Below are 16424 nucleotides of genomic sequence, written 5' to 3' on the forward strand. Positions count from 1 at the left end.
TATGACCGGGGTAGATAATACCGCTATACCATACACAGATGAGCCTTGTGAACATCTCGCTAATATTTCCTCCTCTCGAGAGCTCTTCTTCTTCTTGTCAAGTGTCGCCGAATACCTCTGCAGTTAACCAACTGTGCGAGACTTAGACCTGCCTGCCAGACCAGACCTGCGCTAATTACATCTACCTCCTGGCGGCCTCTGTGTCGATCCTCACGCGATTGTTTGGTCCCTGTGAGTCTCTCGTCGTTCAAACTTCCGCGCAAATACGTGGCCGAGATCGCACCGACCTCCCTAGCACGCTCCAAGCCCCCGAATTATTGCGATGGCAACTTTCGTACACAGGCAGACAAATGACCGCATCGTCGAAGATCAAGTGGGGAATCTCCCCGGGATATCGCTTCCTCCTAGCTGGGTAGGGTTGAGGGTCGTTGTAGGCAGATGACTCGTTGCGGAGAGAAGCAATCTCTTCAATGGCTAGTGTCGTCCATCTCATACGGACCCGTAGCTACTCTCCCGTCTAATACTCGCCTTGTTCGCTCGTTTTGTAGTTCAGCATCGATTTGTAAGCTTAGAGGCTCGGTCGAGGAAATAGGCGGCAATTTCGGGACGCTGGTCGGGATTGGAATCCGAGGCGTCATCATTGACACCATTGACGAGGGTCTGGTGTGGGTGGAGGTTGCTGTGGCGGGCCACGAAGGTGGTTGTCCTCGATGGAGTTCAGCTTGAACCATCGACATGTCCGTATCTAATTTCCTCCGGCGACATTGGAGCCACAGGAGTGCCTTATCGAATTTGCCCATTGTCTCCGATTGTTCAGTCTCTGTTCCACTGAACTCTAGAGTCAGATATGTGGACTTCAGATTGCTGACTGGCGACGGTTTTCCAGGAGTGGCCCTGTCGAACGCACAAAGGTTCCAGCGATCCAGCTGGGACTTGTTCACCGAAAGCCTGTCGACAGCGAAGGTTCCGCCCCTTGGGCCATGGATGTTGATACGGCCCTGTTGCGGGACTGGGTATTCGAGATATGTTACTAATAAGGGGGTCAATAGTGGTTCTTCTATGATAATATCCGGGTCAATTATCCCGTAAACTTACTGTCCGCTTTCAGCATTGTGTACCCATCGGCGTCTTGCAAAAACGCAACGAGGACTGGCGGCTGGGGCCGGTGCGATACCACGATTTCCTTGTCCTTATTGATATCGGTCTGCACTGATAATGCCGTTGACCGTCGGACAATCTCGGGGATGGTCGATTGAATCCGAGTCCCTTGTGAACTGGACCTGTTACTTGACATCGGAGATAGCAAGGATGGCTGTAGTGTTCTTTGCGTCTCTGGCCACCAAAGTTGAACCTCGCCGCAACCCCGATACTGGGGATTTTGGAACATTTTTCCGAGCAGCTTCCCGCTCTGGAATGTGAGTGTGCATGTCACGCCCTCGAAAGCATGTGTCGGTCTGTATTCTGTGAAGTATTGCTGCAGCCGGAAGGCATCCGCCCGCTCCCTAAACGAGTACGCAATCCGTTGAATCCCGTTTCCGTAAACCAGTTCCATGCTCCAGTGAACCCGAGGCAGGCTTACGATTGTGTACAAGGGGATGACACAATCCTGAGTGAGGTCGAGAAACCGTTCGGATTGTCGGGTACTGCCCTCGGAGGATTTCGTCTCGACAATGCGAAATCTTTGGCCATTTTCGCTCTCGGGATACACTGCAAGCTCGTGATGGATGACGTCAGGTTCTGGCGACACCAACAACAGTCTCTGCGATACGAGCCCGGCATCAAGCTCCATGGGGAAGGTCGACAGTGGAGGGGACGACATTTTGAAGCCTCGTAGGTCAAGGGACAGCTTTTCCCCTGGAGTCCTGTGACTTTTGGGTAATTATGTGGTATGGAAGCAGGGAAGTGGAACGGGGTCCACCAAGAACGCCCAGGCGATTTGTGGCTGTGTCGCGTGCGTGTGCCAAGTCTTGGGCCTGGATTGGCTGTGCCAACCTCAGGATTTGCTCAGGTTCGCGCGAAATTGATGGCACATGGTCCCTTCTGCGACTCAACTCGGTTTGGAACGGTGAAAAGTCTACATATGTAGTCTAGGCGTGACACACAGCATGCATCACACAGACATCACCAACGCTAGATTAATGTACTGTATCATCGGTCTTTTGCGTCCGACTATGAAGGAACGGCAAGGCTCTGAGTCGAGACTGTCCAGAAGCGGGGTTTATTATTATTATCGAGATGCTTGGTTCGTGGCGTCGATAGTGTCTTCAGCTGAGGTCCGTTACACCTTTAACCAATGGCCACAATTGGCTGGCTCGCAATGTGCACTGCATCCGGCGTCAAATCCCGGCCACTCATGTTAAGTTCACTGCGGCCAGCCCCAGTCCTTAAAGGACTGCTCCTCCTTGTGATGTCAACCAGTATTGAGAACTTCTTTTCGAACCGACAAAAGCAAGTCCCAATAAAACAGAATCTAGAGAGGTAGCCATATCTCCATGGCAAACCAACATGATCCGCCATTCGACGTGGAGGAAGAGGGCCCCGATTCCTTCACGAGGGAAGAGTTGCAGAATGCAATCCAGAACTATGACGCTCAGCGACAGGTGATTAATGAAACGAGACTTCGCCGCAGAACCCCCATGGGCTTGATGCTAACTAATCTGCCAACCTCGCAGCGTTTTGACGTCGCGCCAACAACGCAGCAGATGCTTGGGCCATTCACTGTCTTTTGCTTGATAATGAATCGCACAATTGGCACCGGAATCTTCACCCAGCCCGTCAATGTCCTGAGAGAGACTGGCAGTTCCGGCGTGGCGCTCGCAGTGTGGTGTTTGGCAGGCATTGTGATTCTCTGCGTGGTTGTCTGCTGGCTTGAGCTAGGCTTGAGCGTGCCTATTTACAACATCTTTTGGAACGGAGCCTGGACCAAAGTGTCGACTCCTCGAAGTGGAGGAGACAAGAACTACGTAAGATGCCGTCCTTCTCCTTCTTCTAATAATGATAATTACCGCCGTCCACTTAGCTGACTCCTGTTTCACACGCAGCTCGAGTACATCTTCAAGAGGCCAAGGTACCTAATGTCCTGTGTCTTTGGCATCGTCTTCATCGTCTTTGGGAACCTAGCGGGCAACGCCATCCAACTCGGTATCTTTATGATGACGGTCGTCAGGGGCTGCCACGAAGAGGACACCTGCTTCACCCGAGGCGAAGTCGTTGGATGGGCAGTCTCGGCGCTGACGCTGTGCGCGTTAATAAACGTATTCACGCGCAAGTATGCCATTGGGATAAACAACATTCTGGCAGTTCTCAAGGTGTTGCTTCTCTTGGCGATGGCCTTCACCGGCATCATATACGGGTCTGTCAATGGAAATCGCTGTCAGCAAATCAATTGGCACACCAAAGACGGCACTGGGAAGTTTGGAGACATCGTCCTAGCCCTGTTCTACGCCATGTACCCGTACACCGGCTACGAGCAACCGTTTTACGTCCTTGCTGAAGTGTCTCGGCCCAAGAAGGTTTTTGCAAAAGCCACTATTATCACCATGCTTTTCACCGCCGTCCTCTACCCGCTAGTTAACGTCAGCTACCTCTGTGTGACGCCGTACAACGAGAACAACCCACTCCCTTCAAACATGGCTCTCGCCTTTTTCGCAGGGCTCGGAGGTTCTTCATCCAGCGACGGCAGAAGTGGACCCGAGCGGGGAGTCTCCGCTCTCCTGGCGCTCTTCACTTTCGGAAACCTCCTGGCCCAGACATACACGGCATCCCGAGTCAAGCAGGAGATAGCCAAAGAGGGCATCCTCCCGTGGTCGTTGTTTTTCGCTACCGGGAGCACCAGCATCCTGTCCCGTCTGTCCTCCATGGGGCGCCCTCAAATGGCAGCAGTCTCAAATATCGATGGCCACCTGGAGCAAGTACCGATCGCCGCCACTCTCCTCCACTGGATCTTTGAGGTGACGCTTGTCTTGGCGGTGGGATTGGCACTTCCGCCATCCAAGTCATACCGCTTCTTGACGCACCTGTACACCTTCGCTGTGGTCGGGGTCCTCGGACTCTTCACTGCTGGTGGGCTCCTGTATCTGAAACTGGACTCCCTGGTGGCGGGCACGAAGTCCAGGAATTGGCGCACCAAAGCAGCATGGAAGCCTTGGCTTGATCCTCTGCCCACCGTCCTGGCTGTGGCATCTTTGAGCCTGATTGTCTTTGCATCATTCGTTAGGCCGAGCAACGTTGAGCCAGGTAGCCTGCCGTACTATGTCGGCCCCACGGTGGGGTGGCTAAGCGTGACCTTGGGTATTATCTGGTGGCTGGGCTTGAAGTACGTTCAGTGGAAGGGGAGATGGGAGTTGCACACGCGAAGAGTGCCATACATCGAGATAGATGAAGACGGGAATTATATTCAGAAGGTGGAATTTGTGGAACATGAGAGGATTCCGGTCGTGGGATGAAGGAGCTGATCGTCCTAGCGAGGGCCTTGGAGAACATTCAGTCTCTAAGGTCGGGGTCTTGGTCTTGATCTTGGTAGTCAATAATACAATTCTTAATAAATAGATGAAACCACCAAACACTTACCCGTCTGTAAAGGGGGAGGATGTGGATGACAGGTTACGACGTATGCTGATCGTCTTCGCCTTTTTTTTTTTTTTTTTTTTTTTTTTTTTTTGCGAGAATGCTGTTGCTAGGACACCAGAGACGTTACTCACGCCAGTGTCTTGCTTAGTCGAGGGGAGGAAGTCTTCGATGATGGCACTGATGGAAGAACCGGTGGTCCCTTGGGTTATTCCGGTGGCTATCGCGTGGGAATCTACCATCTTCGGGGAATCCAAGTGCAAGGCTATGCCGTCAGTGCACTGTATACATATGGCAGACTGAATGACACTTGCATACTCATACCCATGTAGACAACTGTGCCAGGGAAAGGAGCCGAGCCACTCTTCTCTTTAGGGATTATCTGAGTTATCCTATCTGAAATGCCTAGTATCACCGGCGGGGCAGACAAGGCCGTTCGTTACACTGCGCCCCCCAAGCACCCTGCTTGGCTACCCTGTATAAACACTACCATTAGCTTTTCGAAGAGTTCTCCATCCAATCAAGACAATGGAGGGGGGTTTATACGTACACCGCTGCAACCGGCCCGGCACATTGCCACAGCCCCAGACCCGCATCCCCCAGCTCCGCCACAAGTGCCGGCAGCGCAAGCGCCCGGGGCCCCGGGCCCAGCATTGACGATGTGTGGAGCCTCGGGATACATGGATGTTGTGATATAATGCGGGTGGCACCACGGCCCCTGGAGGGTGTGCGTCTTCCCCCAGTGGTTTTGCTCGTCTTCGCGGGGACCGAGAACCTCCCCTCGCTTCCTCGCCTGCTTGGCTGCCTTTTCGTAGCTTTCTGTGAGACGGGTCCTGAAGAGCAGGCGGAGCTGGTAGTTGGTCCGACGGCGGGCCTCGCTTTCGATGGTCTTTACGGAGTTGTGGGCGGAGATGTGCACTTCTCTGTCGGGGGGTGCCGGTTGGTTCGATGCTATGCGGGAGACTTATCAACATGTGGACACATCTGGAGTGAAAAAGGCAATGACTGACACTTGTTGGTTTTCAACACGCCCAGCAGTTTCTTGGAGGGAGGGCTGTGCGCAGTTCGGATTGCTGTCCTATTGATTAGTAGATGATTCGTTAACGAATATGGAGAACAGGGGATGACGCTTACTCTCGCAGTACCAGCAACGACATTCCGAGTAAGGCTCATTGTACTTGTTCTCATATGCCTTACTGGTCCACTCAAATGACATGGACAGTTTATCCTCATCGACCTTGTCGTCGTGATCAATGAATACGTGTGCCTTGGCGACGGAGAACTGGTAATACGACACGGGACTAAGTTGGTGTGTATGCCACGCCAAGTCGATATCGAGGGTTGGTACTGCGACTTTGTCGGGGTGTGAAGCCATGATCTGGAAGAATCGATCGTACTTTGTCAACAGAGCCTCCATCGTGGCTTCTGAGGCAGGACTGTGGATCCAATCGAACTGCAAGACGTCAGCAAATCTCACCGGGTAACTAACTGTTAGGCACTGTTGAGATAAGTAAGACATGCCTTGTACATCTTCTCTGTGAATGAACATTGCCGCATCACAGCGCCACCGACATCGAGAGCAAACAGTGAGGCGTTTTCCCAATACCGAGACATCATTTTCCGGACCTGTAGTTGTTCTTGCCTGCTTAGCTTTTGCGGCCGAAGTCCCTGCAGTCCATCCAGGCCGTCGACTCTTTTGAGGGTGTTCGGATCCGCAATTGCCTTTTCAACGATGCCGCGGATTTGCTCCATCGTCACTCTTTCGCCACTAGCAGACTTGACGAGGTTGATAACTTCAACAAGGATGCCCCGCCGAACGAGCCGATTTGGGAACATGCGGGTTGACTTGTCCAATGCTTGTTCCGGCATCCCCTTCTTGACGTCGAGAATCGTGCCAGGCATTGGTCTCTGGTTGTTAACGAGATCTCTCGTGTCGGTCACGAATTTCTTGACTTTCAGAGCGTCCAGGTCAACGGTTGTTCCGCATTTGCGACACATGTAGTTGAGTGCACCGTCACCAAATCCCTCCCCCACGAGACCCGGCCGTCTGGATTCTGTTAGACTCGATGAGAAACTGTCAAAGACGGAAAGTAAATACCTGTTTCCTTTTGTGTCCTGAGACTGGCCACAAGTTGTCCATGGAATGTCCAGAATGTGAGAGCAAGCCGGACAGGCAACCGGCTTTGTCGTGGAGTCTTCCTCGTTACTCCAAGGGCGGCCTGTGGAGGTGGCCCAATTTGCCTTGCATTCATTCGATACGCTATACCGGAAATTCGTGTCGATAGCTTGATTGACCACATTCCATGGCATGCCAGTAGACCAGAGGGCCCTACGGCCATTCCTGAGACAATCCTGGGACAGATATGGTTAGTCCAGAGTGATGCATGGAATAGAAATGCGGGCAATAATTATCCCCTACCTCCAGAAACAAGCGCGGATTTAGCATGTGTGCATGCCAAACCAGCAGAACATCTGCTTCCCATCAGCAAGTGTGTTTCGTTAATTACCCATTGACTAGCATCCTTACCAAGGGGCGGCAATTCGTCTAGTGTCAAGTTCAGGGGTTCACATGGCTCGGTGGATTTCACATATCTGCTGGTTCCGTTGTGAATGTCGGCCTCTATCAGCGTATCGCCTCCAGGAAATGTGTTCCACCACGACTCATAACGGTCCACAGCTCTGGCGACAAAAATGGCCCATCGCTTCTCGCGGAGCAACGGCAGGACGTCCGCTGGGTTCTGGGAGTTGTGGGCTCGGGAGTCCCAGATGTCCCACAGGCCGTCATGGCATCCCACATCATCTTTCAACCCTTTGAATGCAAAGAGCAGCTTGAGGTGAGCCAGACACGTGGCCACGCTCGGATCCTGGGGCCCTGGAGCCAAGTCGAGGGCGGCGAAGGACGCCGTCAGCACTGCCGCGTCTTCGTCAGTGGCGAGGTCGGCCACATGTGCGCCATAGGCTGGGGGAGGTGCGCAATCATTTGGGCCGTCCATGGTATCGACAATAAAAAGGTGGAGGATAGAATGGACTCTAATTGGTATCACTCAAGGATCCAGGTGGCAGACAGTCGCTAGGATTTAAGGGGAACACGATCGATGGTGTCTCTCTTCCCATGAGGGGTCGCTCAGGAGGCAATTACTAATTACCACACCCATTCGCTTTGAAGGAATAATATGCGACATTGCTTTCCGAGAGTTGTTGGTCGGCGCTGCACTTTAGGCAGCTGCGGTTGCATCCGTCCAATCACCGAGTCACTCGGGGGTGCGGGCCGATGGGTGGGATGGTTCGAGCTGCGCCACCGGAAGGATCTGACTTCGCGAAGCAATCTGCATCTCAAAAATTCATTTGGGTACCCAGGTTGATGATATTCTGATACATAAGATACGCAGGGAAAAAAACTAAATTCTCCAAACGAAGAGGCAATGAGTGACTAGAATTGAACCATTTGACAGCGAAACCCCCTCTTCATTCTTCCCGACTGAGTCAAAAGGGTTATCGCTCCACTCCCAGGACAGTACCCACTGCGCATATGCAGGACTAGGTAATTGTCAACTATTGTAATTGGCAATCAGCACCCGAGCACTCGCTAATTCCATGGGCTACTCACTGCGTAGACGTCCTAGCAAATATTGGCCGCGTCAGGATTGCACTCCCATACGCCTCCTCTTGGAGCAGGAAACCAATCATAGCAGCAGATAGTGTCGGGAGTTGAGCACTGGCATTGCTGAGATGCCCTCTTGCCGATGGAGTCGTCTGGGGTGGCGGCGATAAGGCGTTCAAGCTGGGCCTTCGTGAAGGTGATCCCATTAGAACGTTCCGTGGCCACATGGATAGCAGACCCGCCTAAGACCACGAGAGCGGCAGTGGCCAGGGAAAGGGCGGAGACACGCATAGCCTCAGGCAGAGTTGCGTATCCGGTGAGGGTCGGAGGATGATAGGAGAGTAGGAGAGTCGCACTGTATGTAAAGACGCGTGTGAGATTGGAAGTGGAAGTGCAGGAGCTAATGAGCCTGGCCTGTAGTATCAGAGCCCTGGATTTCGAGACTGAGTCGATATCAAGTGAGAGAGAGGGAGGGAGCCGGGGATTCCCTCCAGATATATATCTCTGGAACTCGGATAACATTGAACCAAACGATTTCGGGACCGAGGATGGCAGTCATAATCTTTGACTGTACTGGCATTATGTGATCGAGTCGTTGGTTTCTACTAAGAGGCACCAACTTGAACCCCCCTTGAGACACCGAATCCTTCAGAACGCATTTCAATCATGTCTCTCGTGTGACTACACCTCAAACCTGGAATTGAGTCTTTAATTTCTATCCACTGTCGATCAATGACAGTTGGCTCAACATCCCTTGTACACCTAGTTTGTTGACATGGAATTCGGACCCAGCGGCGGAGGTGTCGAGCATCTCGCTTCCTTGTCCTACCTTACGTCGCCGAAACACTGGTTCAAATGCAGGTGTCTTGGTAATTCTCTGCGAGCCGATCCTGTTCGTTGGTTCCGCTGCCGTCAAGTCAGGCTTGACGTTTAGAGGGGGTGCGAGGATGTATGATACCCGGAAATGCACCTCGGCGCAAATTAAGGCAACAGGCAGGCTGAAATTGGCCACCAATAAAAATAAACACGTGTGAACTTTGTCTAACCCCTGAATATTCAGTGAGGCAAACACACTATGCACCGTCCAGACCGATATCCGGGTCGGAGGCTTTAACCGGATGCTCCTGCGGCTGTTGGTTCGCAAGCTGGGTCTACCTTCCTAACTCGGCCACTGTGGGGAATCTAGAGCGTAAGAAGAGTCCGGAGCGAGGATTGCCAACCAATTGAGCTGATAGAGAGGAGGGTAGACGAGGATGAGTAGCGGTTCGGGGAAGATGCGGTGCTAACATTGCATGCTTCCGTATCGTTCAAGTGTCACAAGGTGCTCGACTGTGCGGCTTGGATAGCGAGACGATGGGAAAGAGTGGAGAACGCAGTGTTGGTTTATGGTAGAATATGAACGATTTCCTGCAGGGTTTAGTTTGAGTTCCAACTGCATGATAACCATGCTTCTCTTCTTCCAGCCCATTGCGCAGCTCTACCCATGTGCGCCATAACGCTGCATATACGGACCGTCCGCACTGAAATAAATTGCCTGGATGACGGCCTGCGATATCCGTCCACATGCAGTTGGCGGGTATTAGAGTTCCTATTGGCCTAGGGAAATCAGGACAAGCACTGATGCAGACACCCCTAATTGGATACCAATCTCCATAGGAAAGGCCGAGACCTTCCGAGAACCGTTGCAAGTCTGATCGAACTGTTCGACGCAGGAATCATGCTATTACTACTATCTCGGTGCCTTCAACCTAACGAAGAGAACCCACGAAAATAGGGGTAAAGACATGTCAGTTATCTCGCTCCCCCCGTCAAGGGCCATCCCCACTCAGACTATTCGCCAGCAGTGGAGCCGCCAACCGCAAGAAGCCTTCCACAGAGATATACGGGGCCGGATCTGTCTTCAGCTTCCTGCCTGGCTGAGAACGACATGTACGCCGTTGGCTTGGTCATTGCGGCAACGGTGCCTGGGCCCGCACTAGCCGGCGAGGGAGTCAACAGAGAGTACGGCTGGAGCCACTTCCATTGCCTATGTGCCACGAGAGTTCGATCGTTAGCAAGGTCCAGACCAGTTACATGTACTGTACCTGAAACCAAGTAGAGATTAGATGGCTAACGTACCCCTTAATCTCCGCCACAGGAATCGGCACATCAGGTTTCTTCGTGTCCTTTCATACCTCCCCCATGGTCCCGCATCCACGATGTCGGCGCCGCCTGCTTCTCGGCATCAAACACATTTGGCACGTCCTTGGTGAGTATCAGCCGGCCCATGGCGAAGATCCCCGTCATGTTCTGCGTCGGCGCCGCGAGTGCCCAAGCCGGCAGTTAATTAGAGCGACTTGATGGGCAGGATGCCCGAGTAGAGGTGGATAGCGCGTACTGGTCTACAAGTAATTAGGGCCTTGGCTAAGAGCCGGGACGCGTGGGATTCGATGAAATTGGTCTTGTCGGGGGTGGCGAGGTCGGGGTCAAGGAAGTAGGTTCGATCTTGGCTGATTTCGGCTGGTAGCTGCCGAGGATGCGTGCAAGCAGCCATCTGTTGGGGACTTGCCGGAAGGCAAGGTTAGGCAGGTTAGGGTTATGCTATCATTCTTCTGTGTCGTGAAACTAACCTGAATGGCCGAGTTCGACAGTCGCAAACTGACGTAGTTAGTTGGGCTGCGTGATGGGGCAATGAGAGTAGGTCCATCATCGACAACCGCCGGGTTGAGTATGAAGGCGTCGAGCTGCACTGGCACGCATACGTGCTATGCGACAGTCGCCTGGGTGAGTGCTATGGTCTGCTTGTGCGGGACTCTTCTTGATATCATCTAGACCCAAACCTACCGGGCCGGGTGCAGTCGTGCTCGACGGTGATATCGAGCGAGGATGTCGCGCCTGTGAGGGCATGCATAGGCATGGAGTAGACGGCGCCGGTGGTTGGGCCGACGGTACCAATGGGGTGGTGGGGGTTGTGGGCGGCTGGGAGGTGGTAATGTCAATGGCGGTGACAAAGGAGGCGTCGGTCAGCACAAAGCCGACGCCCACGCGCATCATCAGTAAGGAGGCGTTGATATCTCACTCCTTGCCGGGGCTGGTGCAGGGGAAGGAAGGGCTGGCCCGGCACGGCGTCGGGGGTGGTCACGAGGGCCAGGTCCGGCTCCACCGTCCACTTGTGCAGCGCTATGGCGCGGTTCTCCATAGACGAGGAGATGGTGTCGGTGGAGCGGAACTCGCCGGGCTGACCGGTCGATCGGATGAGCTCGAAGAAGAAGAAGTCGGCGAGGGAGATGGGCGGATTTCCCAACCTGACGTCGCCAACGTCGATGTTGAAGCCGAAGAACCAGAAGTCGACATGCGCTTGCCCGCCGAAGTGGTCGGGACCCACACCCATTGAGAGGTGCAAGCTCTCGGACTGACTCCTCGATGTTGAACCATCCGGGCTCACTGTCTTATCAATCCTCGGTGTTTCCCTCGGAGACTAACATAAAATTCTGGTCTAATGTGGTGCTTTCTACTCCATCCGCTGCATTACCAAGCAAGTCGAGATAGAGTCCTGCTAAATTAGTCAGATCTAAATTGACGACGGTGCCAAGCTGGGGCAGGCAGTGATGAAGGTGGCATTGCACTCGGGTTGGTCACGACGGAGGACTGAGAGCAGCTATTTGCGATGAACTAATTGCTGCGACAGCTGCATTTGGACTAGCGTGCCAAGGCCGGGAGCGACGAAAGCAATAAGCCAATCATTTGCGTGGTGGGGTGGGCTGCATCGCAAAAACCTGCCCTGATTCGCAGCAATTCACAAATCGCTTTCTACCTAACTTGCCGATTGGAATTGGTGTGACAAAAGCACTGCTGAATAATTGCTGGATCCATCCCTATCTCCTGCAGTGCTTGTGATGGAAAGCCTTACAAGGCAGCGGAAGATATAAATCGTTGACATCAACTTTGACTCTAGAAAGCAATAAATATGAAATCCTACTCTCCTCAACTCGATTCTGACCCTGCCATCCTCGTATTTGCATCTGATAGCCACCACCATATCTTACTCTTTCCTCAATTCAACAGGACTTTCCTCAACAGGAGTTTTCTGCCTTCACCGTCCTCACCCGGCCTTGCTGAATTAATATCTGTTCAGTGACGCTGCATCACCAGCTCATCGGTTTTCCATATTCAACCCCCCCAAAAAAGAGAAGGGAGAAACCAATGGATGCAACTACCCAACAATCCTTCATGGAGCTCGCCACCAGCCGCGTTCCCTCCCCAACAGCTGCCCCGGATTCCGAGAAGGGCAGCGCCGACAAGACCAAGCCCGAGGCGGCGTTACACCCGGCGGCTCGCACCCTCACCGGCCTGCGGTGGGCACTTGTGTGCATCTCGCTCTACATCTCCATCTTCATTTACGGTCTCGACACCACCATCGCCGCCGACGTCCAGGGCTCCGTCGTCGAGGCCTTTGGCCACGTTGAACAGCTTGCCTGGGTTGGTGCTGGCTTCCCTCTCGGCTCCGTCTCCGTCATTCTCCTTAATGGAGTCATGTACACGACCTTCAATATGAAATGGATGTACATTGCCTCGCTTGGCCTATTTGAAGTCGGCTCAGCCCTCTGCGGTGCCGCTCCCAACATGGGGGCTCTGATTGTTGGTCGCGTCCTCGCCGGTGCCGGTGGTAGCGGTGTCTTCATGGGCTGCCTGAACTACTTCTCTAGCCTGACCACCCCTGAGGAGCGAGGCCTCTACATCACCGGCACTGGCTTCTGCTGGGGCATAGGCGCTGTCCTTGGTCCTGTTATTGGGGGATCCTTTGTCACCTCTAGCGCCACGTGGCGATGGGCCTTCTACATCAACCTAATCATCGCGGCCGCACTCTTTCCGGCCTATCTCTTTGCCCTGCCGTCTTTCCATCCCGTTACTACCGGCGTCTCAGTTATGGACCGTGTTAAGAAGATCGACGTCGTTGGCCTGTTCCTGGGTGCTGGCGTTTGGGTCTCCTTTACCATGGCTTTCACTATGGCCGGTGGCCAGTGGCCCTGGAGCGACGGCCGCACCATTGGTACTATTGTCGCCTTCGTCATCACTCTGGTAGCTTTCGGCATTCAGCAGACTTGGTGCATCTTCACAACTCCCGACAGTCGATCATTCCCAGTCCACCTTCTCCGATCCAGATCGCAAATACTCCTCTACATCGGAACCGCTGCCAATATTACGTCTCTCTTCGTTATTGTCTACTTCATCCCCATCTACTTTCAATTCGTCCACAGCGACTCTGCTCTCCAGGCTGCCGTCCGCCTACTGCCATTCGTCGTCGTCACCGTCGTTTTCAACCTCAGTGCCGGCCACCTGCTCTCCAAAGTCAAATACTACATGCCCATCTACGTCGTGTCCGGTATCTTCATGACTCTCGGTAGCGCTCTGCTCACAGCCTACCTCGATCCTGCCACACCTGCAAGCTACATCTACGGCTTCACCTGCATTACCGCTGTCGGGTCCGGTCTCACCCTGCAGATTAGCTACGCCGTTGCGACCCTCAAGGCCCCAAAGCACATGGGCGATGCCCTGTCCCTCCAGAACGTGGCCCAAATCGGCGGAAGTGTCATTGCCCTCGTCATTGCAGGCCAGGTCTTCCAGTCTGCCGCTATCGGGAACCTCACCAAGGTTCTGGGTGGCACCGGCCACTACACCGATGCGGATATCCGGAGTGCCGTTGCCGGCGCCCAGAGCCACCTCTTCGAGGAGCTGAGCGGAGACCTCAGGGACCAAGCCGTCCTGGCCATCACCCAGGCCATGCAGAGGTCCTTTATCCTGGTCTGCGTCGGTGGCGGCGTCTTGACCATCGCTGGCCTCTTGATGAAGCGTGAGAAACTCTTTGGCGAAGTCCTCCAGGTCGGCGCATAGGTTTTCAATGGGGTTGTGTCACATTTGATTGATGATGACCGTTTCATCCTTACAGTGTGGTGTACACAAAAAATTGGGAGCTGTTTGGCTTTTCCTTTCCTTTCCTTTCCTTTCCTTTCCTTTTCTTTCCTTTTCTTTCCTTTCCTTTCCTTTTCTTTCCTTTTCTTTTCTTTACCCAGTCCTCTGTTAAATCCTCTGTTAGATCTTAATTATTGAGTATCTAGTCGCTGCATAGAAAGGTTGGAGGTCCAGGAGTCTTGGGACACTACATTACATAGCATTCACGGCCGGGATAATTAATATAGATATTTGCCCTCGTTTCATCTTTTGCCAAATATCGTTCCACAACCACAAATACTATCACTCTTTGCTAGAAAACAATCCATTTGCTTATGTGAAGCATGGCGGCACCCGGTTTCGGCTGATAATGAGACCATACAATGTCAAACTGTCCATCTCAGCCTCGTGAAGATCCTGTTGTATCCACGCGTCATGAATCATGCGGTTTGCTAGAGCCGTTGTGCCCAGCGGTTGTCGTACCAAAGACCCTTTCAGAACCGCCAGAACCGCCGTGCGCTGCTCTTCCGTGCGCGCTTCAAGAGCAATGATAAAGAGGGGCCAAGGCCGCTCGCAGTATTCAAGCCGGCCCAGGACGGCGAACGCCCGGTTGATTACTCCGTCGGCGGCTGCGGAGTCTCTGGGTTCACCTCTGGCCAACCGGTAGAGGTACGTCAGTGTCGCCAGACGGAAGAGCTCTGCGATGTTGGTTTGGCGGACTACTTCCTCGGGATCAACGTCCGAGACCCCGCTGTGCCGCTGCTCCAGATCTTGCAGACGGATCTCGAGGGATCTGGTCGTTTTTAGATGCACCTGGGAGTGGTAGTGGGGATCGCCGCGATCGAGTACGCTGTCGATAACTTGGCAGACAAGATCTAACAATTCGAGAGAACAGCCTAGGATTGGCACTATCTGCGTGCATCCCCCTCGTTAGCATATTAGCGTAAAAAATATCAATTGTGGCTGTGATAGAGAGGACAGGCACGGGTCACTTGCAATTTGCCTTTCGGGCGAAAACACAGCCTTGGATATAACTTTTTCCTGCGCCGCTAGCTCAATCTGGTCCTCATTCTTATCCCTCCAGTGTCGGATGCTGAACTTGTACATGGTGTCGTTGTAGAAGATCCAGTCCATGATTAGTGCTTCATCGCCGAAGTAAATGTCGTTCTTTTGAGTTACAAGACTCGCAATCCTCTTGGTGCCGCAGAAGAAGATGGACCAACTGAGAGCCGACGTCTCGAAGTTCAGTGTCTGTAATATTCATAAAATTCGGTAAGCCAGGCACAAACCACACGCCACCCAAAGTCAAACAGCAACTGGGCAGTCTGCCTGACCTCGAAAATACTAAGCAACATGCTCGCCGCCATCGTCTGCATGGCTCGCGATGGGTCGAGGTTCTCGATGGACGCTTGGAGAGCACGAATTGCGCAGGTCTGATGCATGACTGCCGTTTCTTCCATGCGCAGATGCTGATACGACAACGCACTGATGGCATGTCGTGTTGCCAGAGAGGGCAGCTCATCATCGCTAAGAGACAGCCTTACGAGAAGGCCAAAAAGATCGTCGGCGTCGTAAGATTTCGAAGAGACCAGCCGTGCGACTGGGCTGTAGTCTTGTGGGTATTTGCATTGTGTGAGCAGACAGAGCATTACCAGATCAACGACGGAAAGAGAGATACTGAATTACTACATACGATTCGTTGCGAGCAGCGGATCCAACCTCGCCACGCTGTTATGGGGCTGCTGTGAGAGCCCAAAAACATGATGTTGACCGCGGTTCCCTAAATCTGGAATGGATGGTTATTTTATTAGATTCACGGAACATCTCGGACATATGGTGTACTAAGACGATCCGGTCTCCCGAGTGATGCTACATACCCTGTCCCTGGGATGCCTCAACATCTCCAGCTGAGGTATTGATGAAATCAAGCCCCCCCGACTGAACAGGGATCGTGTAGTGACGCCCGTGGCCATGACAGCTTCAATCCATAACCCAAGCATGTCTGCCCCTTTTCCTTGCAGTTCCGGCAGGATGGCAGTGTCTTATCACACGCAATCTTATGGGCTGTGATGGAATCAAGGATCAGTTGACGGGGGGGTACTGGCAGGCTAGGCCTCATCTGGGAATCGTCTTACTACGACAGTTCCAACATCGCTTTTGTTTCTGGCCGGCTGCTGCGGCTGGGAGGTCGACGGGTTTGGATCGCATTGGATCCCAATGCAACCAGAACAATGTCGCATCCACACATAGGCGAAAATGAACCTAGGAAGGTGTGTGTGTGTGAGTGAAAAATTGGTGGGCTGCGGTATCCCCCGCCTCTAACAGTGTC

General features: G+C 53.1%; 7 protein-coding genes across 7 annotated transcripts; 2 read left to right on the forward strand and 5 right to left on the reverse strand.

Annotated features, from left to right (window-relative positions):
• Window positions 1-297: 297 nt before the first annotated feature.
• On the reverse strand, window positions 298-1876 carry QBC33DRAFT_293736 (uncharacterized protein). Its single transcript, XM_060423362.1, has 2 exons — window positions 1096-1876; window positions 298-1030 (listed from the first exon to the last, which is right to left on the reverse strand). The coding sequence occupies exons 1-2, from the start codon at window positions 1817-1819 to the stop codon at window positions 468-470; spliced, it is 1287 nt and encodes a 428-aa protein (XP_060278226.1). The 5' UTR covers window positions 1820-1876; the 3' UTR covers window positions 298-467.
• A 170-nt stretch (window positions 1877-2046) lies between these two features.
• Window positions 2047-4445, forward strand: QBC33DRAFT_614567 (amino acid transporter; the record flags this gene model as incomplete). Its single annotated transcript, XM_060432596.1, has 3 exons — window positions 2047-2600; window positions 2673-2963; window positions 3042-4445. Exons 1-3 carry the CDS (start codon window positions 2493-2495, stop codon window positions 4443-4445), a joined length of 1803 nt encoding a protein of 600 aa, XP_060278227.1. The 5' UTR covers window positions 2047-2492.
• A 483-nt stretch (window positions 4446-4928) lies between these two features.
• On the reverse strand, window positions 4929-7736 carry QBC33DRAFT_501936 (uncharacterized protein). Its single transcript, XM_060425708.1, has 8 exons — window positions 7094-7736; window positions 6986-7038; window positions 6665-6918; window positions 6088-6613; window positions 5701-6019; window positions 5577-5639; window positions 5117-5517; window positions 4929-5041 (listed from the first exon to the last, which is right to left on the reverse strand). Exons 1-8 carry the CDS (start codon window positions 7557-7559, stop codon window positions 5006-5008), a joined length of 2118 nt encoding a protein of 705 aa, XP_060278228.1. The 5' UTR covers window positions 7560-7736; the 3' UTR covers window positions 4929-5005.
• A 2127-nt stretch (window positions 7737-9863) lies between these two features.
• On the reverse strand, window positions 9864-11537 carry QBC33DRAFT_623972 (uncharacterized protein; the record flags this gene model as incomplete). Its single annotated transcript, XM_060432922.1, has 6 exons — window positions 9864-10245; window positions 10342-10456; window positions 10545-10673; window positions 10777-10895; window positions 10991-11125; window positions 11192-11537. The coding sequence occupies 6 exons, from the start codon at window positions 11535-11537 to the stop codon at window positions 9998-10000; spliced, it is 1092 nt and encodes a 363-aa protein (XP_060278229.1). The 3' UTR covers window positions 9864-9997.
• Window positions 11538-12376: 839 nt separating this feature from the next.
• Window positions 12377-14161, forward strand: QBC33DRAFT_501940 (MFS general substrate transporter; the record flags this gene model as incomplete). The annotated part of the gene is made up of 1 exon (XM_060425709.1): window positions 12377-14161. One exon carries the CDS (start codon window positions 12377-12379, stop codon window positions 14036-14038), a length of 1662 nt encoding a protein of 553 aa, XP_060278230.1. The 3' UTR covers window positions 14039-14161.
• Window positions 14162-14233: 72 nt separating this feature from the next.
• Window positions 14234-15994, reverse strand: QBC33DRAFT_293810 (fungal-specific transcription factor domain-containing protein). The gene is made up of 4 exons (XM_060423363.1): window positions 15973-15994; window positions 15430-15881; window positions 15092-15346; window positions 14234-15007 (listed from the first exon to the last, which is right to left on the reverse strand). Exons 2-4 carry the CDS (start codon window positions 15742-15744, stop codon window positions 14429-14431), a joined length of 1149 nt encoding a protein of 382 aa, XP_060278231.1. The 5' UTR covers window positions 15745-15881; window positions 15973-15994; the 3' UTR covers window positions 14234-14428.
• Window positions 15973-16390, reverse strand: QBC33DRAFT_552923 (uncharacterized protein). Its single transcript, XM_060429347.1, has one exon. It carries the CDS (start codon window positions 16212-16214, stop codon window positions 16020-16022), a length of 195 nt encoding a protein of 64 aa, XP_060278232.1. The 5' UTR covers window positions 16215-16390; the 3' UTR covers window positions 15973-16019.
• Window positions 16391-16424: the final 34 nt, after the last annotated feature.

The sequence above is a fragment of the Phialemonium atrogriseum genome (genome assembly GCF_030411735.1).
Source record: "Phialemonium atrogriseum strain 8032-3 unplaced genomic scaffold QBC33scaffold_48, whole genome shotgun sequence".
In the NCBI taxonomy this organism is placed as follows: Eukaryota; Fungi; Ascomycota; class Sordariomycetes; order Cephalothecales; family Cephalothecaceae; genus Phialemonium; species Phialemonium atrogriseum.

Bases quoted from the DNA above. Each gene is read 5' to 3' on its own strand.
- QBC33DRAFT_552923 (XM_060429347.1), bottom strand. From the start codon at position 16,214: ATGAGGCCTAGCCTGCCAGTACCCCCCCGTCAACTGATCCTTGATTCC.
- QBC33DRAFT_501936 (XM_060425708.1), bottom strand. From the start codon at position 7,559: ATGGACGGCCCAAATGATTGCGCACCTCCCCCAGCCTATGGCGCACAT. The intron at 6,020-6,087 runs GCATGTCTTACT...GACGTCTTGCAG, and splicing joins TCACAGAGAAGATGTACAAG to TTCGATTGGATCCACAGTCC. The intron at 5,640-5,700 runs GTAAGCGTCATC...TCAATAGGACAG, and splicing joins TCGTTGCTGGTACTGCGAGA to CAATCCGAACTGCGCACAGC.
- QBC33DRAFT_293736 (XM_060423362.1), bottom strand. From the start codon at position 1,819: ATGTCGTCCCCTCCACTGTCGACCTTCCCCATGGAGCTTGATGCCGGG. The intron at 1,031-1,095 runs GTAAGTTTACGG...CCCCCTTATTAG, and splicing joins CACAATGCTGAAAGCGGACA to TAACATATCTCGAATACCCA.
- QBC33DRAFT_293810 (XM_060423363.1), bottom strand. From the start codon at position 15,744: ATGCTCTGTCTGCTCACACAATGCAAATACCCACAAGACTACAGCCCA. The intron at 15,347-15,429 runs GTCAGGCAGACT...TGAATATTACAG, and splicing joins TGTTGCTTAGTATTTTCGAG to ACACTGAACTTCGAGACGTC. The intron at 15,008-15,091 runs GCAAGTGACCCG...GGATGCACGCAG, and splicing joins TTTCGCCCGAAAGGCAAATT to ATAGTGCCAATCCTAGGCTG.